Source organism: Anser cygnoides, chromosome 4 (genome assembly GCF_040182565.1).
Source record: "Anser cygnoides isolate HZ-2024a breed goose chromosome 4, Taihu_goose_T2T_genome, whole genome shotgun sequence".
Classification (NCBI taxonomy): domain Eukaryota; kingdom Metazoa; phylum Chordata; class Aves; order Anseriformes; family Anatidae; genus Anser; species Anser cygnoides.
This window is the reverse complement of record NC_089876.1, coordinates 30,587,283-30,607,937: the sequence shown is the minus strand read 5'-3', so window position 1 is coordinate 30,607,937 and position 20,655 is coordinate 30,587,283. Positions and strand designations below refer to the sequence as shown.

The window sequence follows — 20,655 nt, the reverse complement described above, 5'->3', positions numbered from 1 at the left end:
AAATAAACCCTGCTATTAGGGCATAAAAAACCTCGTGCAAATGAGGCAAGATGCTAAGGAGAGACCACTACACAAAAAACAAAGTGACATGGAAATAGGGACTGAGGTCTCATACTGAGTGCAACAGCAAGGGTAGCAGTCCCTCTAAGGCTGCCCATGAAAACAGCAAAAATAGCAGCTATTAAATGAAACTCCCCCCATATTCTGATGCCATGCTTCTCCCTCACAACTATTTGTACTGCACAGTTGTCTTGTGTTATATCCCCGCATCTCCACCTTCAATTAATTCATCATGGACTCCAATATCACAGTATTAGCCAATAAACTTAAGATTTTTGCCATCTCAGTCATTACAACCACAGCAGCTGCCTCTGGAATGCATCTGACTGTCTAATCTGGACCTCTTATCTCATTACTTGTCTTCCTCAAGCATCTCATCTTCAACCTGACTGCACTCCGACTTCTCGGCTCTTTTCTCACAACTTTCATCCTCCTTCAGTCATCACCTGTCCTCCTTCAGTCTTTACACCTCATAACATGTCCTCAACGAGAGCAGATGAAGGTATTTTCAGTTAATGACAAAGAAGTACAGATGTACAGAAGCAATTTCTTGAAATGAGGAGAATTGCCAGCAGGCAGGTATCTTTCAGCACTGTTCTTTTATTTCCCATGTATACAAGTCCATCAAAAGCCTAGACAGACAATCGTCTTAAGAGCACCTCTGCACTGCTAGCCTTTCTTGTGATAGAAACATCCCAAACAGTACATAAAGCCTGCATGTCTAGATTCCTTCTATTTTTCTTCTCTCCAAAGTCACTTATTGATCCCAAAGGCAACTAATAATAATTAAAAAAAAAGAAAAAGGAGGAACATGACAAAAGAATTATTCATTGTTACTTTTGATTTTGCTAATCTAAAGCGTCTTCTCTCCAATTGTTGATTTGTTTTTATGGAGGTCTCACACACATTCTTGAGTCACGTACAGATTGTAGAGACAGTTATAGTTTTCCTCCTTTGGAGGCCTCATTCTAAAACAAATTAAAAACAAAACGCTGCCTGCTGTAGGAGAATCACGTCTGTTCTTTGGTGCGACACACTTCCCTTCTCTAGGAAATGTTCTGTGAAGGGTGATCCTTCACACATGCAAGTCAAACTTATCACTGGATTCTGGAAAGAAAAGCTTGAATAAAACAGAGTAATATTCTGTTATCAAATTTTCAGGTAAGGATAAGAAAGATGTTTTATCTGAAACTACAACCATTACTTCCAAAAACACATATATAGTAAGGTTATTTTGACCTCTTGTACTGTATTCAGCAAGGAGGCTGAGAGAAAACAACGGATTAGATCTGAAGTTATGAATATTCACAGCTTTTAAGAATTAAAATCATTTCCTCTCAATAATTTAGAAATGCATGTCTGTAGTCAGCTCCTGAAAACAAGCAATTACTCTCAACACTAAAAAAAAAAGCCAACCCCACCTTCCAAATAGCAGCCCAGAGGCTTACAGACACCTCTGAAAGGGTAGATTTTCCATTTGAGATCAGGCCAAAACAGAAAATAACTACTTTTACACTGTTACTTTTGCTGAAAGAAGACAGAGGAAGATATTTAGGAAATAAGGTTTAGCATGATACTGCAAAGCTATTTCACTAGCTTATTATGTAAAGTCTCTTGACCTGTCTATGAAGAACACAAATTGCTCTGTAAGTTTACAGATAGTTTTCCTACGTGATCAGTTATCGCCACCTGCAGGACGTTACAGTTTCTACATATATCACAGATGACAGACCACAGCTTTCCAGTTTTGCTTCTGAAGAATTGAAAACCTACTACTAAAAAAAAAATACACCAAACCAAACCTACAAACCTATCCACACACCTTGCATCACTTTTCAGCCACATTTATTTCACGAAGGCAGTACCAGTTGCTGTTAAAACCCTATCCTGACTGATAACCTGAACGTGTTTTATCAGCACTTGCAATGTCTTGTCTGGGCTCTAACCTCATCAACAGAAAGTAAGAAAGAAAAAGTAAAAAGCTTCCACTTGATTCATCTTAACGAGCTTAAACCATTCTAAATGTGCACATAGAGGAAAGCCTGCCATTGTTTGGTAATAAATAAAAACGTGCAATTTTACATGTCATTTTCATGTTCAAAACATTTCATCTAGAAACTGCACACTTGCTAAAGCTACCTCATCTTGTATCTCTTAACACATGTAACTTGCCCTGCTACCAGCTGCTAAAACACAGGTGGAAAGGTTAATTCCGCTTCAGCTATTACTTTTATTACATTCACATTTTCAGTCTGTACTGCAGCTCCACCTCCTCCATTTCAGGCAACATTAGCTTTATGCATTCTCTTTCACTGCCTGTCTCAGCTTATCTCAACTGACTTCAGCTTCTTCTCTCTCACGATACATCCCTACGTTGTGATAACCACTGTAGTAGACCTGAAACCGCTGTCTAGCCTGCCTTCCCTTCCACACCCAGCCAGGCTTTTGCTCCAAGCAGGACACGATAGTTAACTGCAGAATACCAACCAGATCTTCAAAGGTAGCCCACTCCACGTGTCTGGAATGAAAACTCTACTCCCAGCTTGGAAAGGATTTATTAGCAGGTACACACCCAATACGTGTTTAGTGCTTGTTCAGTGTGCAAGAACAACAGATGTTCTTTTGTTTTCTTATTGTCAGATGCCTTACAGTGTATACTACTGCTTTGCAGGTTGGAAACCAAGAAAGACTGGCTTATAAAGGCATCCATTTCTTCAGAATAATGAAAGATAACGTTAATAGGTAACAATAACAAGTTAACACTTTTCACATCTAGATTCCAGGGTGGGGAGAGGTATATTTGAATGTTTTTCTGTCCCCACACAGCACACTTGACATACATAGCATTAATGACAACCCCAGCAAATGGCGCTACTGGTGAAGTAAGTGTGCATTACGCCAGAAATCAGAGCCTAGGCAGACTACCTTGAAGGAGAACAAAGCTCATTCATAGCCCAGCAGACTCACAGACTGGCTCCCAAGAGCAAGTCACACTGTTGGCCAGCCAAAGTACAGCTGCAGTCCCAGAATATAAGACAACTCAGAGACATGGACCCAACTAACTCAAAAGGTGACAACTACAAAAACACTATTTACAGCATGAACACTTCTGCGCCACTACTTAGGGTTTTAAAATAAGTTGCTGAAAGAACCACTGGTTGCTAAACCTCTTCATTTCCCACTGAGAAACATCGAAGTAGGTTACAATGTACATCTGCACCAAAGAAAGCCTCTTACCAACTTCATTGCTGGATCACTGAAAAGCACTGCCAGCACTACATGGAACCCCGGTATTTGCAGTAAATGGCAAAAATCCTACTAATTTTCACAGGAATGGGGATGAGACCAAAATTACACACCGATGGTAATTACAATTCAAACACTCCGAGAAGTTTCAAATAGCAACTTTCCCACAGAGGCTGAATGGAAAAACCAACTCTGTGATTAGTAAGAAGCTTTTAGCGTTTCATTATATTAATAACAGATTTCACTCCAGTCCTATTAAATTTGCCTGGGATTAAACATCCACGTTTACCTCCTTCGTGCACACCACTGTGGCAGTTTCTAACATCAAAATGAACCTGCAAAACAACAGTATTCTATGTAATGTTTATTTGTTTCCTAAAACACAGTTACAGCAGCACATACATGCTTCTATAATTAAAATTGCTCAAAAACATTTTCCTTACAGCCTATGATTTCCAAGGGGATATAAACTGCACTGCAGAAAAATCCCCCAGACCAACAAGTAGTGTCATAAAGCTTACACTGAAAAGCTACTTTGTTGGTAATTATGGTATTTTCATAATCACAGCCTAACCAACATAGCACAACACAAGCATTATGTTTAATGCTTTTATTTATGTATGGAAAAACTTGAAATCAGCATTATATAAGCATGAAGATAAGGCTTATAAGCTATTTTACTTAGTATAAACATCATACAAACTGCTGTAGCTCTAAGGCTATGCTGTCAGGTACTATCCTCAATGTTTGGTGCTAACAATATTTAGAATTATAGAATGGTTTGGGTTGGAAGGGACCTTTAAATATCATCTAGTTCCAACTCCCCTGCCATAAGCTGGGACACCTTTCACTAAGTCAGGTTGCTCCAGGTCCCATCCACAGAATCATTTAAGTTGGGAAAAGATCCTTAATTTAAATGGAAGCCGTTTCAAAAGGTTAAGAAAGTGATGACACAACACCAGAAAAAGTTCAGTCCAGAAACTGACCTTCTCTCCTGAGAAACGATCAGGAAATATATTAGCAAATTAACTTCCTTGCTCCAGTTGCAAATGTCATGCAAGACACAAAAGCTCTCTCTTTATCCGAATTCTCAGTTTAGCTTAATTTTAATGATTTTGCAAGTTAAAGCATTAAAAATACCTGACAACATTGACCGTCTTACCGCCAGGTCTTTCATGCTCTCCATCAGTATGTAAAAGCATTGAAATCGGCATTCCAACATTCTTAGATCTTCCAGCTACAACAACATTTTTTCCAAACGTTTGGATTCCTTCAAAGAAAACAACACAGAACAAAACAGAGCACAAGATTTTGCTATTTTGAGATAAACCCCTTCTTCTCAATGCCCAAGATCTAATTATTTGCTGTTGCAGACTGCTGATACTAATATGACTTGGAAACCCACAAGGTTGAACTGGAGGTATGAATCCACAAAACAAGTTTTGACTTTCAGAGTAGAAACAGAACTGGCAACTAATTTAGGTCATCTAAATCTCCCTTTGGAGGGACTTAATTTCTGTTCTCTGACCACAAAGTGAAGCACAAGCTCGTACGCCAATCAATAGGAGTAATAGGAGCATCTATTACTACACATTAAAAAGATGTCATATTATAAATACCCTTTCCCATTCTAGCGACCAATTTACATGTTCTCAATTCTGTTGTTCTCCCCCCCTTGCCCCACAAGAAATTACAAATCAAAATCTTGTATTTGATAACTAATCACAAAGCAAAGAATATTACTTAAAGTCCCTTGCAACACTAACAAGCAGAAAGGAAGTGAAAAAAACGCTTTGAGTATTTTACATGAACTACCACCTACACTTAATTAATAGTTACAATACTGGTAAAAAATAAAAAAATAACACTGAAGAACATTGAAGAACAAAATAACATTGAAGAACACTGGTTCTTCAATGAGTGCAAAACATTAGGATAGCCCACACCTTCTAATTCACACCTGACTTCATCTTCATTCATTTTCTGCATCTTAAATAAAAGTTTCAATAGAGTTCAGTTTCTTACCTGTCCGCTTTATTATTTCCCACACAGCAGCAGCAGTTGCAGGTATTATCGAAGGCTGATCAAGACACAGACGTCCAATGTTAATAATATGAAATCCATCCACATCCTTTTCGGGTGCGATAGCATTACAAACTGTTCGCTCATCTATATGGTCTGGGAAACATGGCTTTCAAATTACATTTCTTTCACTTGTCAGGAGTCATCAATCCTACCTGAATCATTACACTGAGAAACAAAGTTTCATCTAGCTAAAGTAATTATCTCCCCCTCAACGACGGAAGTTAGAACCTCAACCCTTCTAGTCATCTACTGGAAATTCAATGAGTCAGTGCATAACACTGCTAATACAAAAGATTTGGTCAAACTTTAAGACTGATACTCAGCTATCAATTATGACAATTATTGAAGAGTTTAAGCACAACGCTTGAGTCTCTTCTACAATCTAGAAGCACTAATTATAATTTGGCACAGAAAAATCATTTTGTGCATATTACCCATCTCTAACAGACCACAAGATATATGACCTAAGTTTTAATCACATGTAAGGAAATGGTAATCTCAAACGATTTTTACAGGTCTTACCTTTAGTTTCAATTTTATAACATGACAATTGCTTTAAAGAATTTGCCAATTGGGGGATCAAGATAGATCCTACTTCTCTGGAAAACTAAGAATGAAAAAAATTGTTTTGAGCTCCTCACTGTCAAACATTAAATATGGTTGAAATGAAGATACCTGCACATAATTTATTATTTTTAACTATTCATTATAAGCATTTTTCATATACACTAGCAACACAGGATAAGTCTGCAGCTGCTTAAACTTTAGAATACATAAGCATTGATAGTAATAATGATAACGATATGTGTTAGCCAGTTCCAACTCCGCAAAGTTACAAAACCAAGTATAAAAGTTGCATACATTAGGACACTCTAGAGGAACAGCTCTATAAAGCATGTCTCCACACTGACCCAGAAAGGACACCATTTAAAAAATATATTTAACCTTTTCCAGAACTACACTCAAGCTTTAGTACCATCTCAGAACTATTTTTTGCATCTCTTCTATAAGGATAGAATGCCCATTCTAGACTAGATCCCTAACTGAACTCTGCTATTGTGAGGTGACACAACCCGAAGGTCAATTCGGGGTGCATAACAGGATGTTAAAAAAAGCCCAATAAAGGGGAAATGAGTGTTGATCATGAAATTGAGGCATTTCCAATAACAGTGTTTTATAGACATCTTTATGATATTTAGTGGTCACCTTGCTCTATTCATGTATTGTCTTATTTTGCATAAAAAGAAACGATCTAATTAAAAGATATCATGCATATTAAGGAACTTAAAATGTGGTAAGCTCATGTTAAAAGCTTTCCAATTAAAACAAATAAACAAAAAACACCTTAGAGTTACACCAGACTATGCTTAACAGGCTTTACTATTATGATTTGAGATTGAATTCTCCATTTTCACAAGGGATAAAGTTCCGTTCTGTATCCTACAGATACAGGCCTGTGGAAATTAAGGTGTTAAGTACATTGAGGAAAGTAACTTTTTTTTTTTTTGGAAAAGAGAGCTTGTGAACCTTGTATAAGTCAGTTTTTCAGAAAAAAACAAAAACAAAAAAAAACCTGTCAGCCATGTTTTTCTTTGAACCTGGGGGATGACAGAACATTGCTTTGACAAAGACCTCTTTCCTGGCTTTAGCTTCCCTGAAACAGACAGGCAAAAGTCAATTTCATGTAAGAGGCAAAGAAGTCTGTTTTATACGCATTTTTTCCACTAAGAATTGATTTATGGAATTTCAAAAAAAGGGCACAACGTACGGGAAAGAAGTACAACTGTATAGCTATGAACATGTCAGCTGGCACGCGCCTGAGAAACAAAGATGTGGACACCTTCCTGGCCTCATCAGAGATGCTTATAAAGCGTCAGCTTGGTCATCATCATCCCCTATGCTCCTCCAACAAGAAACAACAGTTGCAATTGTATATGTAGTAGAGTAACTATCTGATGTGTAGCTTTTACTTGCCTCAAGATATTCTTCCTGGTTTATTTCCACTGGGCTACAGTATCTTCTTATTTTTCTCCCCCTCTCTTTTTGCTCCAGAGGAGCAAAATCATTTCTTCAGTGTTAGTGCCAGTCTCATAGAACACGCTTAGCCTTCTTTCAAGTGAGGTTCATCCAAACCTCCTTGCTGTCATTCCAAGCTCCTCTTATTTACACAATAAATAATGTGTGCCTCTAATGCAGACATACTAAAAATGAAGACTGGTTTTCAAAAGAGAGGACTGATGAAAATGGTAACAACGGAACAAAAGAGATTCTAAAATATGCTACGTGGATCAAGAAATATGGACTGGAAGCAAGGAAGAAGCTGTTCAGCAGCAGTGACGACCTCCTTGGATATCTTTTTGAGAAGCTGTACTGGGCCCTTGCTATGATTTTAGTGCTTGGCTCCATCGAAGCAGGTTGCTCTTTGGCTGGCACTGTCCTTCACAACAGAAGGACATGATGTTTATCCTAATTTGTCCCACACTTCATTGCTGCTTAGGATGCAAAAAACTTGACGTTTTCTTAGTTTTATCTCAAACAAGCATCTAACATGTCACAGCCATCTTCCAGGCAATGGAAGAGATAAGGAAACTCTCCACGAAACCATTACCATATCAGAAGCAACGCACTCAAAAGGTGCACAGAAAGGAAGTTTTCCTCGGGCAAAGATGATAATCCTCAAAGTTAAGTTGCTCCATCTCACAAAAGTCAAAGAGAACAAAGCTATTCTCTGCTTCTATTTTTATCCCAATGTTGATCAAAAGCCACACCTGTGTGTGGTTTATTGAAAAAATAAATATGTATCCAAAACCACACAACCACCCCAACTGTGGGGTAAGCAGCCACTACTGATCCAAGTTTTCACAACTTCTGGGTTTTGTATCCTTCCATTACAGTACAAGTTGAAAGGACGTTGGAAAATTGGAGGTAAATAACTTTTCTGCCCTTCTCTCTCTGCTTCTTTGCCAGAGCATGATATTTCAGCAGTAAATAAATAATATTAAGTAATAATTCAGCACTCCAAGCTACATCCATCATAAGAAGAATTTCCTGAACATTTTCAGTTCATGATGGATTAGATATGTACCTTTATCGTATATCTACATGGACAAAGTGGTATTGGAAAGGTTCTGCTGTTAACTAAATTACTCCAAGGTTTTACTACGGTAGGCAACAGCCAGGCTTCAAATTAGCAAGTTTTACAGGTTAAATGGAAACTATTTAGTCTTAACGTAGTTACTGTGACAGACATACTGTAGTTCTTGAAAGGGATGTTAACCCAGTTATTTGTGTCCTTAAAACATTTAAAGGTACTAGCAATAGACATGTGAGTTGACACAACTAGAGTCATGTTCAGATTGTTTCTTTTCAAATATTCAACAGGTTTAAAAATCACTAAGGCTTCAGTCCCTTATTGAATTATGTATCACTCTGTACAATGAAGGCAGACTGCTCAAAAGCCTATTGCATGTCCTGATCCATCTCATAACAAGTGTTTCTGCAAGCGGTACCCAACAATTTTATGTAGGATCAGCACAAGAAAGATATGTGACATACAACACCTCCCTTTTCTGGGGAATGCAGCCATGGATTGGGAGTCCAGAGGGTGACTCTCTCCTATGTCACACACATTGCAGAAGTTTTCCATCCCTCGGCTGTCAGTGCTGAATCTCTTGTATGAGTTCTTAATATTGACAACAACTTGTTAAATAACCTGTCTGCCCTGATCTCTTCTTACAGATAGAGATCCTTGTTCTAAGCAAACCCACTACTTTCAGCCAGCTCCCATAGTTCATTACTTTGTATGCAAGACTTCATTCTCCTTACTGGTGTTATACTTCCACCTTGTGGCCAACTTATTCCAGCAGGTGGCAAATTTGGGCACAAGTATCAGGTAGTTTTCATATCATATGAAGTGCAAAAATAAGTAAATAAATCAGCGTTCATTCTAACAACGCGTCTATTATCAACATGAACAAAGCACATCCCTCTCTTCCTCCATAAACATACCACCTGTCCCATTGATGTTTTGGGGATACACAATTAAGACTGTAAGAACTGTCTGAAAGTGAAAACCAAGACTACAAGAGGGGAAACAAAGAGCTTACCTAAAAGCTGATCTTTCACTTCACAATCACCAGTTTTGTTTACAAACACTAACACATCAGGTCCCACCTTGTGCTAGGAATTGCATCTGTAAATCCCCAAAAAAGACCGCTTCTGCCCTTCAGAGCCTACAGTCTAAATATATGATAAAAGACAACATCTGGAAATACTGAAGTGGGGCAAACTCAACATGCCAGTCAGCTTATTACAATAAATCTAGTAATTCAGGCACAACTCTACAATAAAGTTTACACTGGTTTAAATAAGTTGATTTAGGTAGGTTTGTAGGAAAATCTGCAAAGTTTACCTCTGTCTAAGGACTATCTTGCCAGCTACTGACAACTCATTTGTACGGATCAGCCAGGTGAGTTTTTAGTACAGACTGCAAAGGGGTAAATAATCAGCTAGAATATTACAGAGGCTTTTAGGTCCTTAGCACAGAGCTCACCTGGAACACTGTGGAAAGCACAGAACAGGCAAAAATTGGAAGTGCTGTGAGAAAGGCTGTAGCATCATCTGCTAAATAGCATAACTTGGCACAAGGTGGGGGATGAAGAGCAAAGTTCTGTGGCAAGGTCTTGGAGTTCAAGGAAAAGGAGTGCAACATGTTAAGAAAAAAACAAAAGAGAATTCAAATAGACAAAACTGGGGGGGGGGGGTTGTTCTGTGTACAACAAAAAATATTTCTATAATCTCTTCATCTGGTCCTTCATTATGTGTGTCCACTTTTGAGAGTTTCTTATATCACTGAGATAGACTTGCCACAGCAAAGGGTGTTAAACACTTTCCTCTCACGCTGACTGTATTAGAGGAGTGGGATAAGAGATCACTTACCTGGGAGAGGTAGCTGAACTAATACACCACTAACTGATGGATCCTTGTTGAGTTTTAATGTCATATCTAACAGTTCTTCCTGAGAAATGTCTTCAGGCTTTAGTATGATCTCACTAGAAATGCCTGATAAAAAACAGAAAGAAACATATTTGTAATCAGGAAATTTATTTACACAGAGCTTACTCATTTTGTCTATCAACTTGCCTGATGCTTGACAAACGTCCTCAATAATCATACAGTATTTCCAATAAAAATCCCACTCGAATTCTCTGGGCTTTAATGCTGTACTTCTAGGTGTCAAGTGCAATCTCTCAATGAACCATGCAAAAAAAATCAGTAGTTTGACATAGTAGCTTCAAAAGTGTATTAAAAAAACAGTTTTAACACTGGCAATATGATGACTTTTCTGCTACGAGACAAAATTCAGATTTTTCAAGCTACTTCACAAGATTGCAGCTCCACAGTGAGCAATGAAGTTGAAGTTTTCTGTTTAAGCTACTTCCATTTGGAAGTGAGATGCTGTACTGACTGGTTGTTACTCCAGGCCATCAGTTACTGTGCTTCACACTATTTGATTTCTACCTGACAGTTTGCCCTTCATATATAGGGCTTTGAAATATGGGTTTTGGATTGGCTTGCCTGAATTTACAGCAGAGCTAAAGCTTCCAACAGCCCAGAAATTTCAGGACATACAGCAGACACACATGAAGATGCCTATTGTTAATGACTTCAGGAAGGAAATCACTTTTTTTTTTCCTTTGACTTATGTTTACACTAACTGCAGGCTAGTAGAGTTCACTACTGAAGTTGGAGACAGTCTGAACAATCCACACATAAAAGGAGGACTATAACTGGTACTGACGAGGTAAGCTCTTAAGTAAATATCCTTTATTTTAAAGTAATCAGTGTCTTGCAGAAAGAATTTATACCTAAAAACTGAAAGAACTCCCCTTAGATTTGCTTTACTCACCCAGCCTTTCAAAAACAGTTAGACATTTAACTGTCAAAAAACTCCCCCAATGTCCACCCACCTTTAGTTTGCAGTTTCTTGAAGTAGTGGCCCAAACTGCTTCCCAATAACAATTTAAGGTACTGCATTAAATTTATCCCTACTGTTCACATTACGTAAAAACTACTTTTTTCATATATCAGTACAACTTTTCCATGTTAGCTTGATCAGATAAATTGAGGAAAAAAAGAAGTGTAAAATCAAGTAAAGATACAAAGGAGATCATTCTCCCACTTCTAGATATATATGTATATATATTTAAAGCACAGTATCTTGCGCTTACCAAAATAACATTTATATTATATAGTACATACCTACAGCTGCAGCTGCTTTTACCTTGTTTCTGACATATATGTGACTAGCTGGATTGTCTCCTACTAATACAACAGTGAGATGAGGCCTCTTGTTTCCAAAGGATATCCACGATTCCACATCCCTTTGAACTTCCTTCAAGACTTCTTTAGCAAGCTTTGTCCCTGAGATAACGGTTGCTTCATCGCTATAAAGACAAAAAGACACAAAACATTTACATCTAAAAATTGCATGAACAAGACACTTTTTAAGTTTGTGATCTACTGTGTTAAAATGGACTAGTGAATTCAGTAGCATTCCAAATATTATTTGAAAAAATACCAATGCAGTACAAATCCACCTGTGGAAAAAAAAAATCTCTTATTTTTATATCTTCAGATGATCTTATTTGAAAAGCATTTAAGTGCCACCAATGCATACAAAAGAGAAGCTTCACCTGCCTTCTGCCTCACACCCCACCTTCCCAGCACACATAGCCGATCTGGTTTAGTAATTATCAATTCCTGTGTTTGGGAACAGGACGCAAGAACAGTCTTAAACCATGAAGCTGTTTCTGTCTTACGGAATTTTTCTACTCACTCCCCAAACTTACTTCAAAAAAATATGTGACATGGGATTTTGTCCAAATCTTGATTATAACGTTTCTCAGCTTTCTTAAAATTAGCTTAGATACGTCTACATTGATGAAGTCAAGGGCTGCTGTTACACCCTCTGTTTTCATGTCCCCGTCCTTCCCGAAATCTCGCTCTTCACCTCAACCAGCACTGTGGCAGACAAACATCCTTCTCCTGTGAAGTGCCCACCACCATTGCCCTGCCTGTGTAGCAAAGGCAGAGGAAAACTCAAGAGTCTCGTGCTTCCAACTGGCTCCAGCCCCCCTCAGCAACATTCCCTCCATCACTGCAGTGATCATGACCCCAACCAAGGACATGGAACCCCCCAAACGCACCCCTCCAACCTGCAAGAAATAAACTTTCAGTATGCATCATTTTCAGGTACTATGATATTAACTTTTTAATGAAATAAGCCAACCTTTATAAATTAACTTTACTGCTTGGCAGGGGAAGGAAAGAAGAAGCAGGAACAGAGAGAAAGCCAGAGGGCAAGAAATTGTGGTGTCGCTGACTCAGTTTGAAACAGGGTATTCTATACAATTCAACATCATAATTTTAAGCAGCCAAGAAGATCAAGTTCCGTTTCACCTCTTCCAGGGATGTGTGCACCGTCTGCCGTTCTTGGTAAATCTTAATAACCCAAGAAGCTAAAAGCAGAAGGGTGTGAAGTTAGGTAAACTGGGGCAGGAAGAAATCCCCCAAAACACCAGGCTAAGGCTTTATATAAAAGAAGTCATCTAAACTTCACTTCTCTATCTGACTGACAGATGAGGAAATCCAGTCTACGTTTCAGATCACTGAACAACAGTGCTATGAGGACTCTGCTACAAAGCAGAACAAAATATCTGAACACACATTTTTCTGGATCAGAAATAATAGCAGCCAACTCTATTTTCTCCTACAACTCATTCCCTTCAAATAACATGAGAATTTTTGAGCAATAAGATGACAACTGTCAAAACGTATTTTAAAATAACATTTATTTCAAGTGGAACACAAGGTAGATCGTAACAGTGCTGCAAACAGCAGCACTGCTGGGCAGAGGGTGACATTAAGTAAGAAATCCGACTGACAAGCCCAACCCTCGCCCTTGCATGATACTGGTGACAACAAAATTCAAACTTAGCCTTTAAGACCTTTACCAATTTCTTTCATCAACTTCCTATGCTCTCCTCAGTAGCTAGCGGCTCAAAGATCAAGTGCATCTCTACCAAAAGTGCTCTTTAAGGCCTGTTTTATTGGGATCCCCCAAATGCCAGCTTGATCTTACCTTGCTTGTTCTCCTGCTCTCCTGAAGTCTTCTCCATGTTCACGTCTGTATGCTTACTATCAGCAGAGGTGCTGCTCACCTTGCACACTGTGTGTGACGTATTTCTGCGCTGCTGAAGCTTTTATCTACACTGTTTGAGCCTCTTGCTTCCTCACAGAAACTCAAAAACTCCTAACACAATATATACCTACAGTTAAGCTTCCTTGGCACAACTATCAGATACTATAACAGCAACAACTTTTCTGACTGTGAAAACGCAGCGAGGTAACACCAACTTAGGGCACAATTCATTAACATCTTGTTTCCCTCAATTTTACTCCAGCTTTAGCTACTTCCCAATCTAACCTTCAGCACTGTTTAACTTGCACTTATTTCTAAATTAAAAAAAAAAATCAACATGTGGTTTTATTTTTTTTTTCCTGTACGGCCTCCTCTTTATGTTCTCATTTCCATACTTCTCTCATCTGCATGATTTATGCTTTGGCTATACATGCCTTTGGCATGAGACACTTGATTCGATGTACTCATTATGCCAAATAAATAATTAACGCTCAACTATGTAGCAATGGCACATACATTTAATGATACAAAAATTTAACAAATATATATTTAATGATACAAATGTATACTTAATGATACAAAAACTTAATTTTTAATGCCAACAGATATGACGGCCACATCATATTTTATTTTCACTCTAAATGCATAGCCAAAGTATTAGTTTTCCTAATCCTTAAGCAGCCAATTTTAAGTGCATGCCTCTTCCTCGAAAGACTAACCACATACTCATTAAGTTTTGAGGATCTCGTGTAAATCTGACCATACTCACCCCACTGCATTCAAAATTCTCAGTCATCCAAGGACCAAAAAATCAAAAGCAAATGAACTGAACCATAGTGCTAAAAAAAACACATCACCATACACACACACAAGAAAACAATTATCCCCCCCCCATACACACACTATAAGCTAGGACAAAATGTACACAATATATCATAGACAGGAGGTGCATTGATTACACTCCACAATGCTTGCATCCTTCTCAATACAGCATAAAGCAAATTTTACAAGCCTAAGTGAAAGTCAATTATAAAAGATAAAAACTTGACTGAACAAATAGCTTCAAGTTAAAGCTACTCTAAAAAACGGATACTCTGGGGCACCCCAGATTATAGGAAATCAAAATGATCCCATGTTAGTTCACACATGCAGAAGAAAAAAAACAAAATCAGAACATGACATGAAGGTGTGGGATGGCCCTACTTCCAATGAGCTATCCTTTTTTGACATTCCCATAGCTATGTGGATACTTTCAAGATTTAAAAAAACTTATCACTTGACAGTGTAGCTATATTTGCCATACCCATAACTTAAAGGTGCTGGGGAGTGAGATGCTACTGAGTACGTATGCATTTATGCTGTTGTGGAAGTGACTCCAGGTCTCAAGGAGAATCTCACTGAAAATTATGTAGAGAAAAATACTCAGCTACAACCGTGAGCCTTTGCTTTGGAGGCTGACTGTGAACCACGCAGCAATTGAAATCACCAAATAATTTGTGAAAGGTCAGTATCTTACAAAATTACAAATAAATAGCCTGCGAAGTTTCAGATGCATTGTTCTCTCCTCAACAAAAAAAAAAAAAAGAGAAGCAAAGTAAAACATAAGCCTTTTTTTTTTTTGTGCTGATCTCTCTAAATCTTATTATTATTTGTAGCAGGCCGGAAAGCTTCCCCCCACCACCATCCACTCATGGCTGGTGATCACAACCATGGCTCTACCACGCACAATTCACTAGTCTCAGTACAATGTCATCAGCACAATCCTTTTTTTGAACAAAGCAAAGCACAGTAGCTTGATAATGGTTCAGAAACCCAGCATCCCTGTTGCCACAAAAACCAAGCTATTAAAAGCTTTCCACGTGCCCTCCAGATTTCAACAAAAACAGAGTCACTGGAACCAACCTGTAAATACTGCTACTGCAACAACCATCACTTGGGTTGAAATGTTCACCATTTCTTATAAAAGTTCCCTTGCTGAGGTTGTCTAGTAGATTTGAAAGCTTATGTCACCATCACATACAGCAAACATAACCCTTTTTCTAATCTTCCTTGAAGACCATCTTACTGTCTAAGCAAGAAGTAGAAGCTCTGCCCTATCTCAGCCAGCACCTAAATTGTAGGTTTTTACAAATCTAAATACAAATAAAACAAGTGTAAAATAACCATTACATTACTTAGAATATAAGGATTGTATTCTTCCCTCCCACAGTTAGGTATGGCACAATCAGCAAGTATTGAATTGTGTTACCATTCTCCAAGTCTACTTGATTAAATGCAATTAAAAAATCCCAGTACTTGGTGTTCACACTTAACCATACATATTTCAGTTATACAAACCAAAATCTCAATACTTAAATAGCTAGTTCAAATGAAGGTCATCTAGAGAGGTCCTAAAATAAATTACTTCAGTACTTATATTATCTCAACTGATCATCTTGCAGAAAGCCAGTATATTGCTCTTCTTATCAAAGATTTTAATAAATTCCCAGAATAAATTATTTATTTTTACACCTTGTGCTCAGTTGAACTTCAAATTCTGTTACTTGAACTTAGCTTGACATATCAAATAAGAAAAGTACCCATGACAGCATTTTACTTCTATTTTCTACAGGGACAGCAGTATTTACTAGTTTCCTTCATTATTATTAATTTCTGGTGGGTCCAGAATTTCATTTAGAATTCTGTACAAATTCAGGATATTGTGGAAACACACATTATCTGTTGTCTAACAGAAGTGTGGTTTAAATTAAATAAAAACCTTTCTGAAAAAAAAGTAAAGAGACCTGGTATAAAAAGAAGAAATTGATTAGCTATTAAAAGAATAAAAGGTTGACATCTCCAGCAGTAATCACTTCCCTGGCCTGAGAACTCTGAACATGCAAAACAAAGACATTTGAACCTTCTCTGCAAATACGCATGCTCGATACTTTAACATGTATTTGTACACACAGGCAGTTAGCACTGGTGGTGCTTAACATATGCTTAGTTTGCCAAGATTAATGCATTTCATGCTAACTTGCAAAAGCAAACAAAGCCTTCTGTTTTAGATAAAAGTCAGAATGACTTTCAACTGCTACAAATCTGATCAGGTTTTTGCATTACTCCTTTCTGTACTATAACCCGGGAGGAAAACAAGGCTGCACCTAGAATAACACTCAGTGGAATAAAAAAAAACACAAAGAAATGATCTAAAAAACGGTTTTGCATTGTCTCAACTATAAGAAGCCACATGACTAGACTAAAATAACTTGCAATTAATACTTGGTTATACTAATGAGATGCATATTTGTCTACTAGCATAGCCAAACAAGGAAAATATTTGGGGACAACTCAACATATGGGCCAAATAAAGCCAACAAACACCAGATTTATTGAGGGACTCGTGTCTAAACCTTGTAAACACATGGGTGTTAGAACATGAAGGATTTTTAAGTATTACCTTAACAACATACGGAAAAAATACAGTGGTGAGTTCTGAAAAAAATTCTTTCCTCTGCTAGTCTTAGAGACAGGGAGAAAAACAGATTAAAACGAAAACACTGCACCTATTTCCACATTAATAAGACAGTATATACATCTGCTCAAGGAAAAATGCTCAGGGCTGTCAAATAGAAAAATAGCAAATACTGTAACATGTTGATGCTCTGCAGATTGAGAACCTAGGTTAACTCCTTTGATGGAAATATTACTTGAGAATCACACCAAAGGCATCAGGTATACAGAAAGGTTATACACTGCAGCAAATTAGCCAAAGCACTCAAAACAACTGAATTATTGTTTTAAATATATCCACATGGAAAACTTGACAGGGTGGGATGTCAGTGAGCAAGTACGCCTGTGCTCCCTGCCCCGCTATCATCCCACCTGCTCGTGGATGCTCTTACTCTGAAGCCTGTGTGAAGTTACAATTCACATACTGAATCTTTCTTGTGACTTGCAAAATGTTACACCAAGATGCCAGCTACTCTTTTAGATCCACATACACACCACAAGTCCAAAATCATATGAGGCTTCACAACAGGTTCTCAACTCTACATATACACTGTATTTCCCAACAAAAACCTCAGTAAAAGCGTTATCGTAAGAGCATCTACTTTTACCTGAAATTGAAAAAACAGTTACTGCCAGCAAAGAACAAAAGTGGGCATACATTGTTCCAGAAACACAGACATTTGTGCAGAAAAACAGCAGAATCACATGCACCAACAAAACATACACAATGCCTAGAAGGTGAAGACACTTAATGCGGCTGTCACAGTATTGCTTACCAAGCTTTTCATATTTGAAAACAGAGGCTACAAAGCTTTCAGCAAACACTGCAGTGCTATATGAGATACACAGACACCACTTATTTTTTCCCCCATTTTTTTCTTCATACTCATCCAGAAGAGAGCAGCACCATGGCACCACACTGCCTGTCCTTCTGAGGGCAGAGATGCAAAAAGATGGACCCCCACTACCACACGTCCCTTCAGAGAGAAATCCTCCAGGATCCATTAAAATATTGTTATACAACCTGACAGACGCCAAAAAATTAGTACAAGGTAATTCTGCGTAAAACAATCGAGACACAACTGGAGGTCCCAGGAACAAAATAATCCTGAAAAGCCCGATTTCTGCCAGCAGGGGGAAGGAAGGCCGAGCTGCAAGGGCTCTCCCGCCCAGGTCACCGCCTGGACCCCCCGGGGAGCAGCCGGCCACCGCCCCGCGTTTTGGGGGGGGGGGGGGGGGGGGCATTTTGTGTAACCCCCACCCCACGGCGGGGACGTGGAAGGCGAAGGCGCGCCGTACCTGGCGGCGCTGCGGGGGGAGCCGCTGGCGCTGCGGGGCGCCGGGCAGGACAGGGCTCGCCATCTCCTCAGGGGAGCCAAGCACGGGCGCAGCGCGGCGGAGGAGGAGAAGGCGGCGGCCGCCATTTCCCTCCCGCCGACCACGAAGCGCAGCCGCAGCCCGGCGGCGAAGGGAGGAGCACGGGGCAAGTAGCGGGGCCGGGGGCGGGCTCGGAGGAGGCGCCGATGGCTCTGACTGGGGCAGCGAGGCTGAGGGGCGAGGCGAGGCGGCAGCCCGGGAAAATTAAAAAACGGAGAGGTTGAGCCTCTGGTGAAGATGCCACCTTGCTGGGCTGAGGGGTTTGAGGTGGAAAGCTCCTCAAGAGAAGTTGCGAAGGGCGGGTGACGCCTCTGGGTTTTGCCCTGCTTGGATCCTGTGAGCTGCTGTTCCCGCCAAAAGGTGGCGCGGCAAGCCCGGCCGCGAGTCGGAGCTGCTCAGGCAAGCACAGGATCGCAGAAATGTTTAGTGTGGAAAAAACCCTTAAGGTCATCGAGCCCAACCATCCACCTAACACTGCCAAGTCCACCACTAAACCATAGAATCATAGAACCATGTCCCCAAGCACCACATTGACACGTTTCTTGAGTACATCTGGGGATGGCGATGCCACCACTTCCCTGGGCTGCCCCTTCCAAGGCCCAGTCAGCCTATCTGTGAAGAAATTCTTCCTAATATCCAATCTAAACCTCCCCTGGCACAATTTGAGGCTGCATTCTTGCATGCTATCACTTGTCACCTGAGAAAAGAGGCTGACACGAACCTCACTATAGCCTCACTTCAGGCAGTTGCAGTATGATGCCCCGCATAATTCTCAGGTACGTCCTCTTGTTTTCCCAGTGGAAGTCTCATGGACTTCCTTGCGATTCATATATTAGTGCTTTCTGTCATATTTTATTGCAGATTTTTCACGACATCCAGAAGAGAACTAAGCAAGATCTGAAATAGTGTACACAAAGCATGCCAAAATAGTAACAGCAATCTTACCTGCAATACTGAGCCTACCTGAGAGTTGGCAAATTCCTTTATGAAACTGGGGAATGCTTTGCAAATGATACAATAGATTAGTATGGCAGTCTCTGCTATAGCACTGGCAAATTTTTTGATCACTTAGATGTTCACGTAAGGGCCATGGCTTAGGTGCTTACACAGAAGATGTATGTACTGTTTTTTAATGAGGTATCATCCTAGAATGTTGTTCACTTCCAGCCTTGTGTATATTATTTAGATCTTCCCCTCTAGCTTGCCATCTCTTATTTTATATACAGTAGTAACACCATCTAGCATGTATGTACTACAGTAATTGTAAAGCTTTCTTGAAAAGCACACTTATCTGAGATTCATTGACACAGTTATAAACACTGTCTCTTATTTCCATGATTATTTTTTGTCACTACCCTGTTTGGAGAGAACTTAACATGTGAGGATATAAGAATTCTCATGAAAATTTATGGTCCTAAACAGATACCAAATCTTTAAGACATAATTAGATTAGATTCTAAAGCAAAATACTGATGCTTATGTGCTGCTGGGAAAGGAAAAAATGTATTTCCTTTTATTTCCTTTCAGGTAATCCTGAAAATGAAGTAGGTTACTTGAAAGATATATATATATGTACGTATATATATAAAGAGGAGGTAATATATTAAAAGAAAGAAAAGTTAAAGAGGATAACAGAGAACATGACAGGGAACTGAAGAAAAAAATAACACATTAGTACTAAAAATTGGTATTACAGAGAAGAGAATTCTGTCAAAAGTTTCCTTTTGTCAAGGAAGAAGAACGTTGTCCACTCACTTTTTTTTTTCTTCTTTTTTTTTTAATGTATGGTGTATACTTGATGACAAAATTTGGAATTGTTGCTGTTAAAGATTTCCACAGACAAAATATCCAACAAATATTTCTCTCACTAGTTAGTACACTAGAAAAGTGGTTGTATGATAAGTATTTTTGGTAAAATTTGCTATTCCAGTTGTGACTGAAAAACTGTTTTAGATCAAAAGTACATGAGTTACAGAGCATTTGGCAAATACAGGTGAGTATATTCTTATATTCAGTGATGATAAACACAACAACAACAACAGAAAAAGAAAGTTATCTACTATCTTTTGCAAACTCATCTTTTATATCAGTTGGACTCCTGCAATTCATATCAACCCCTAAAGACATATAAAACCAGGTATTCGATACCCAGTAATATGAGGATGAAACCTTTTTTCTTGTCCATAGTTGCC

At 38.9% G+C, this 20,655-nt stretch overlaps 1 protein-coding gene across 2 annotated transcripts in view; it reads right to left on the bottom strand.

The window, feature by feature from the left end:
- MTHFD2L (methylenetetrahydrofolate dehydrogenase (NADP+ dependent) 2 like) overlaps nt 1-18,662 on the bottom strand; it is a 37,081-nt gene extending 18,419 nt beyond the window's left edge. Inside the window, exons 1-5 of one of the 2 annotated variants that reach the window (XM_048074469.2) lie at nt 18,386-18,662; nt 11,653-11,837; nt 10,330-10,452; nt 5,332-5,484; nt 4,469-4,576 (exon numbers count right to left, since the gene is read on the bottom strand). In XM_048074469.2, the coding sequence (XP_047930426.1) occupies nt 4,469-4,576; nt 5,332-5,484; nt 10,330-10,452; nt 11,653-11,837; nt 18,386-18,510 (694 nt within the window). In that variant the 5' untranslated portion in view covers nt 18,511-18,662. The remainder of the gene's footprint in view (nt 1-4,468; nt 4,577-5,331; nt 5,485-10,329; nt 10,453-11,652; nt 11,838-18,385) is intronic. The other variant, XM_048074468.2, reaches the window with a different exon arrangement.
- Between the last annotated feature and the right edge of the window lie 1,993 nt (nt 18,663-20,655).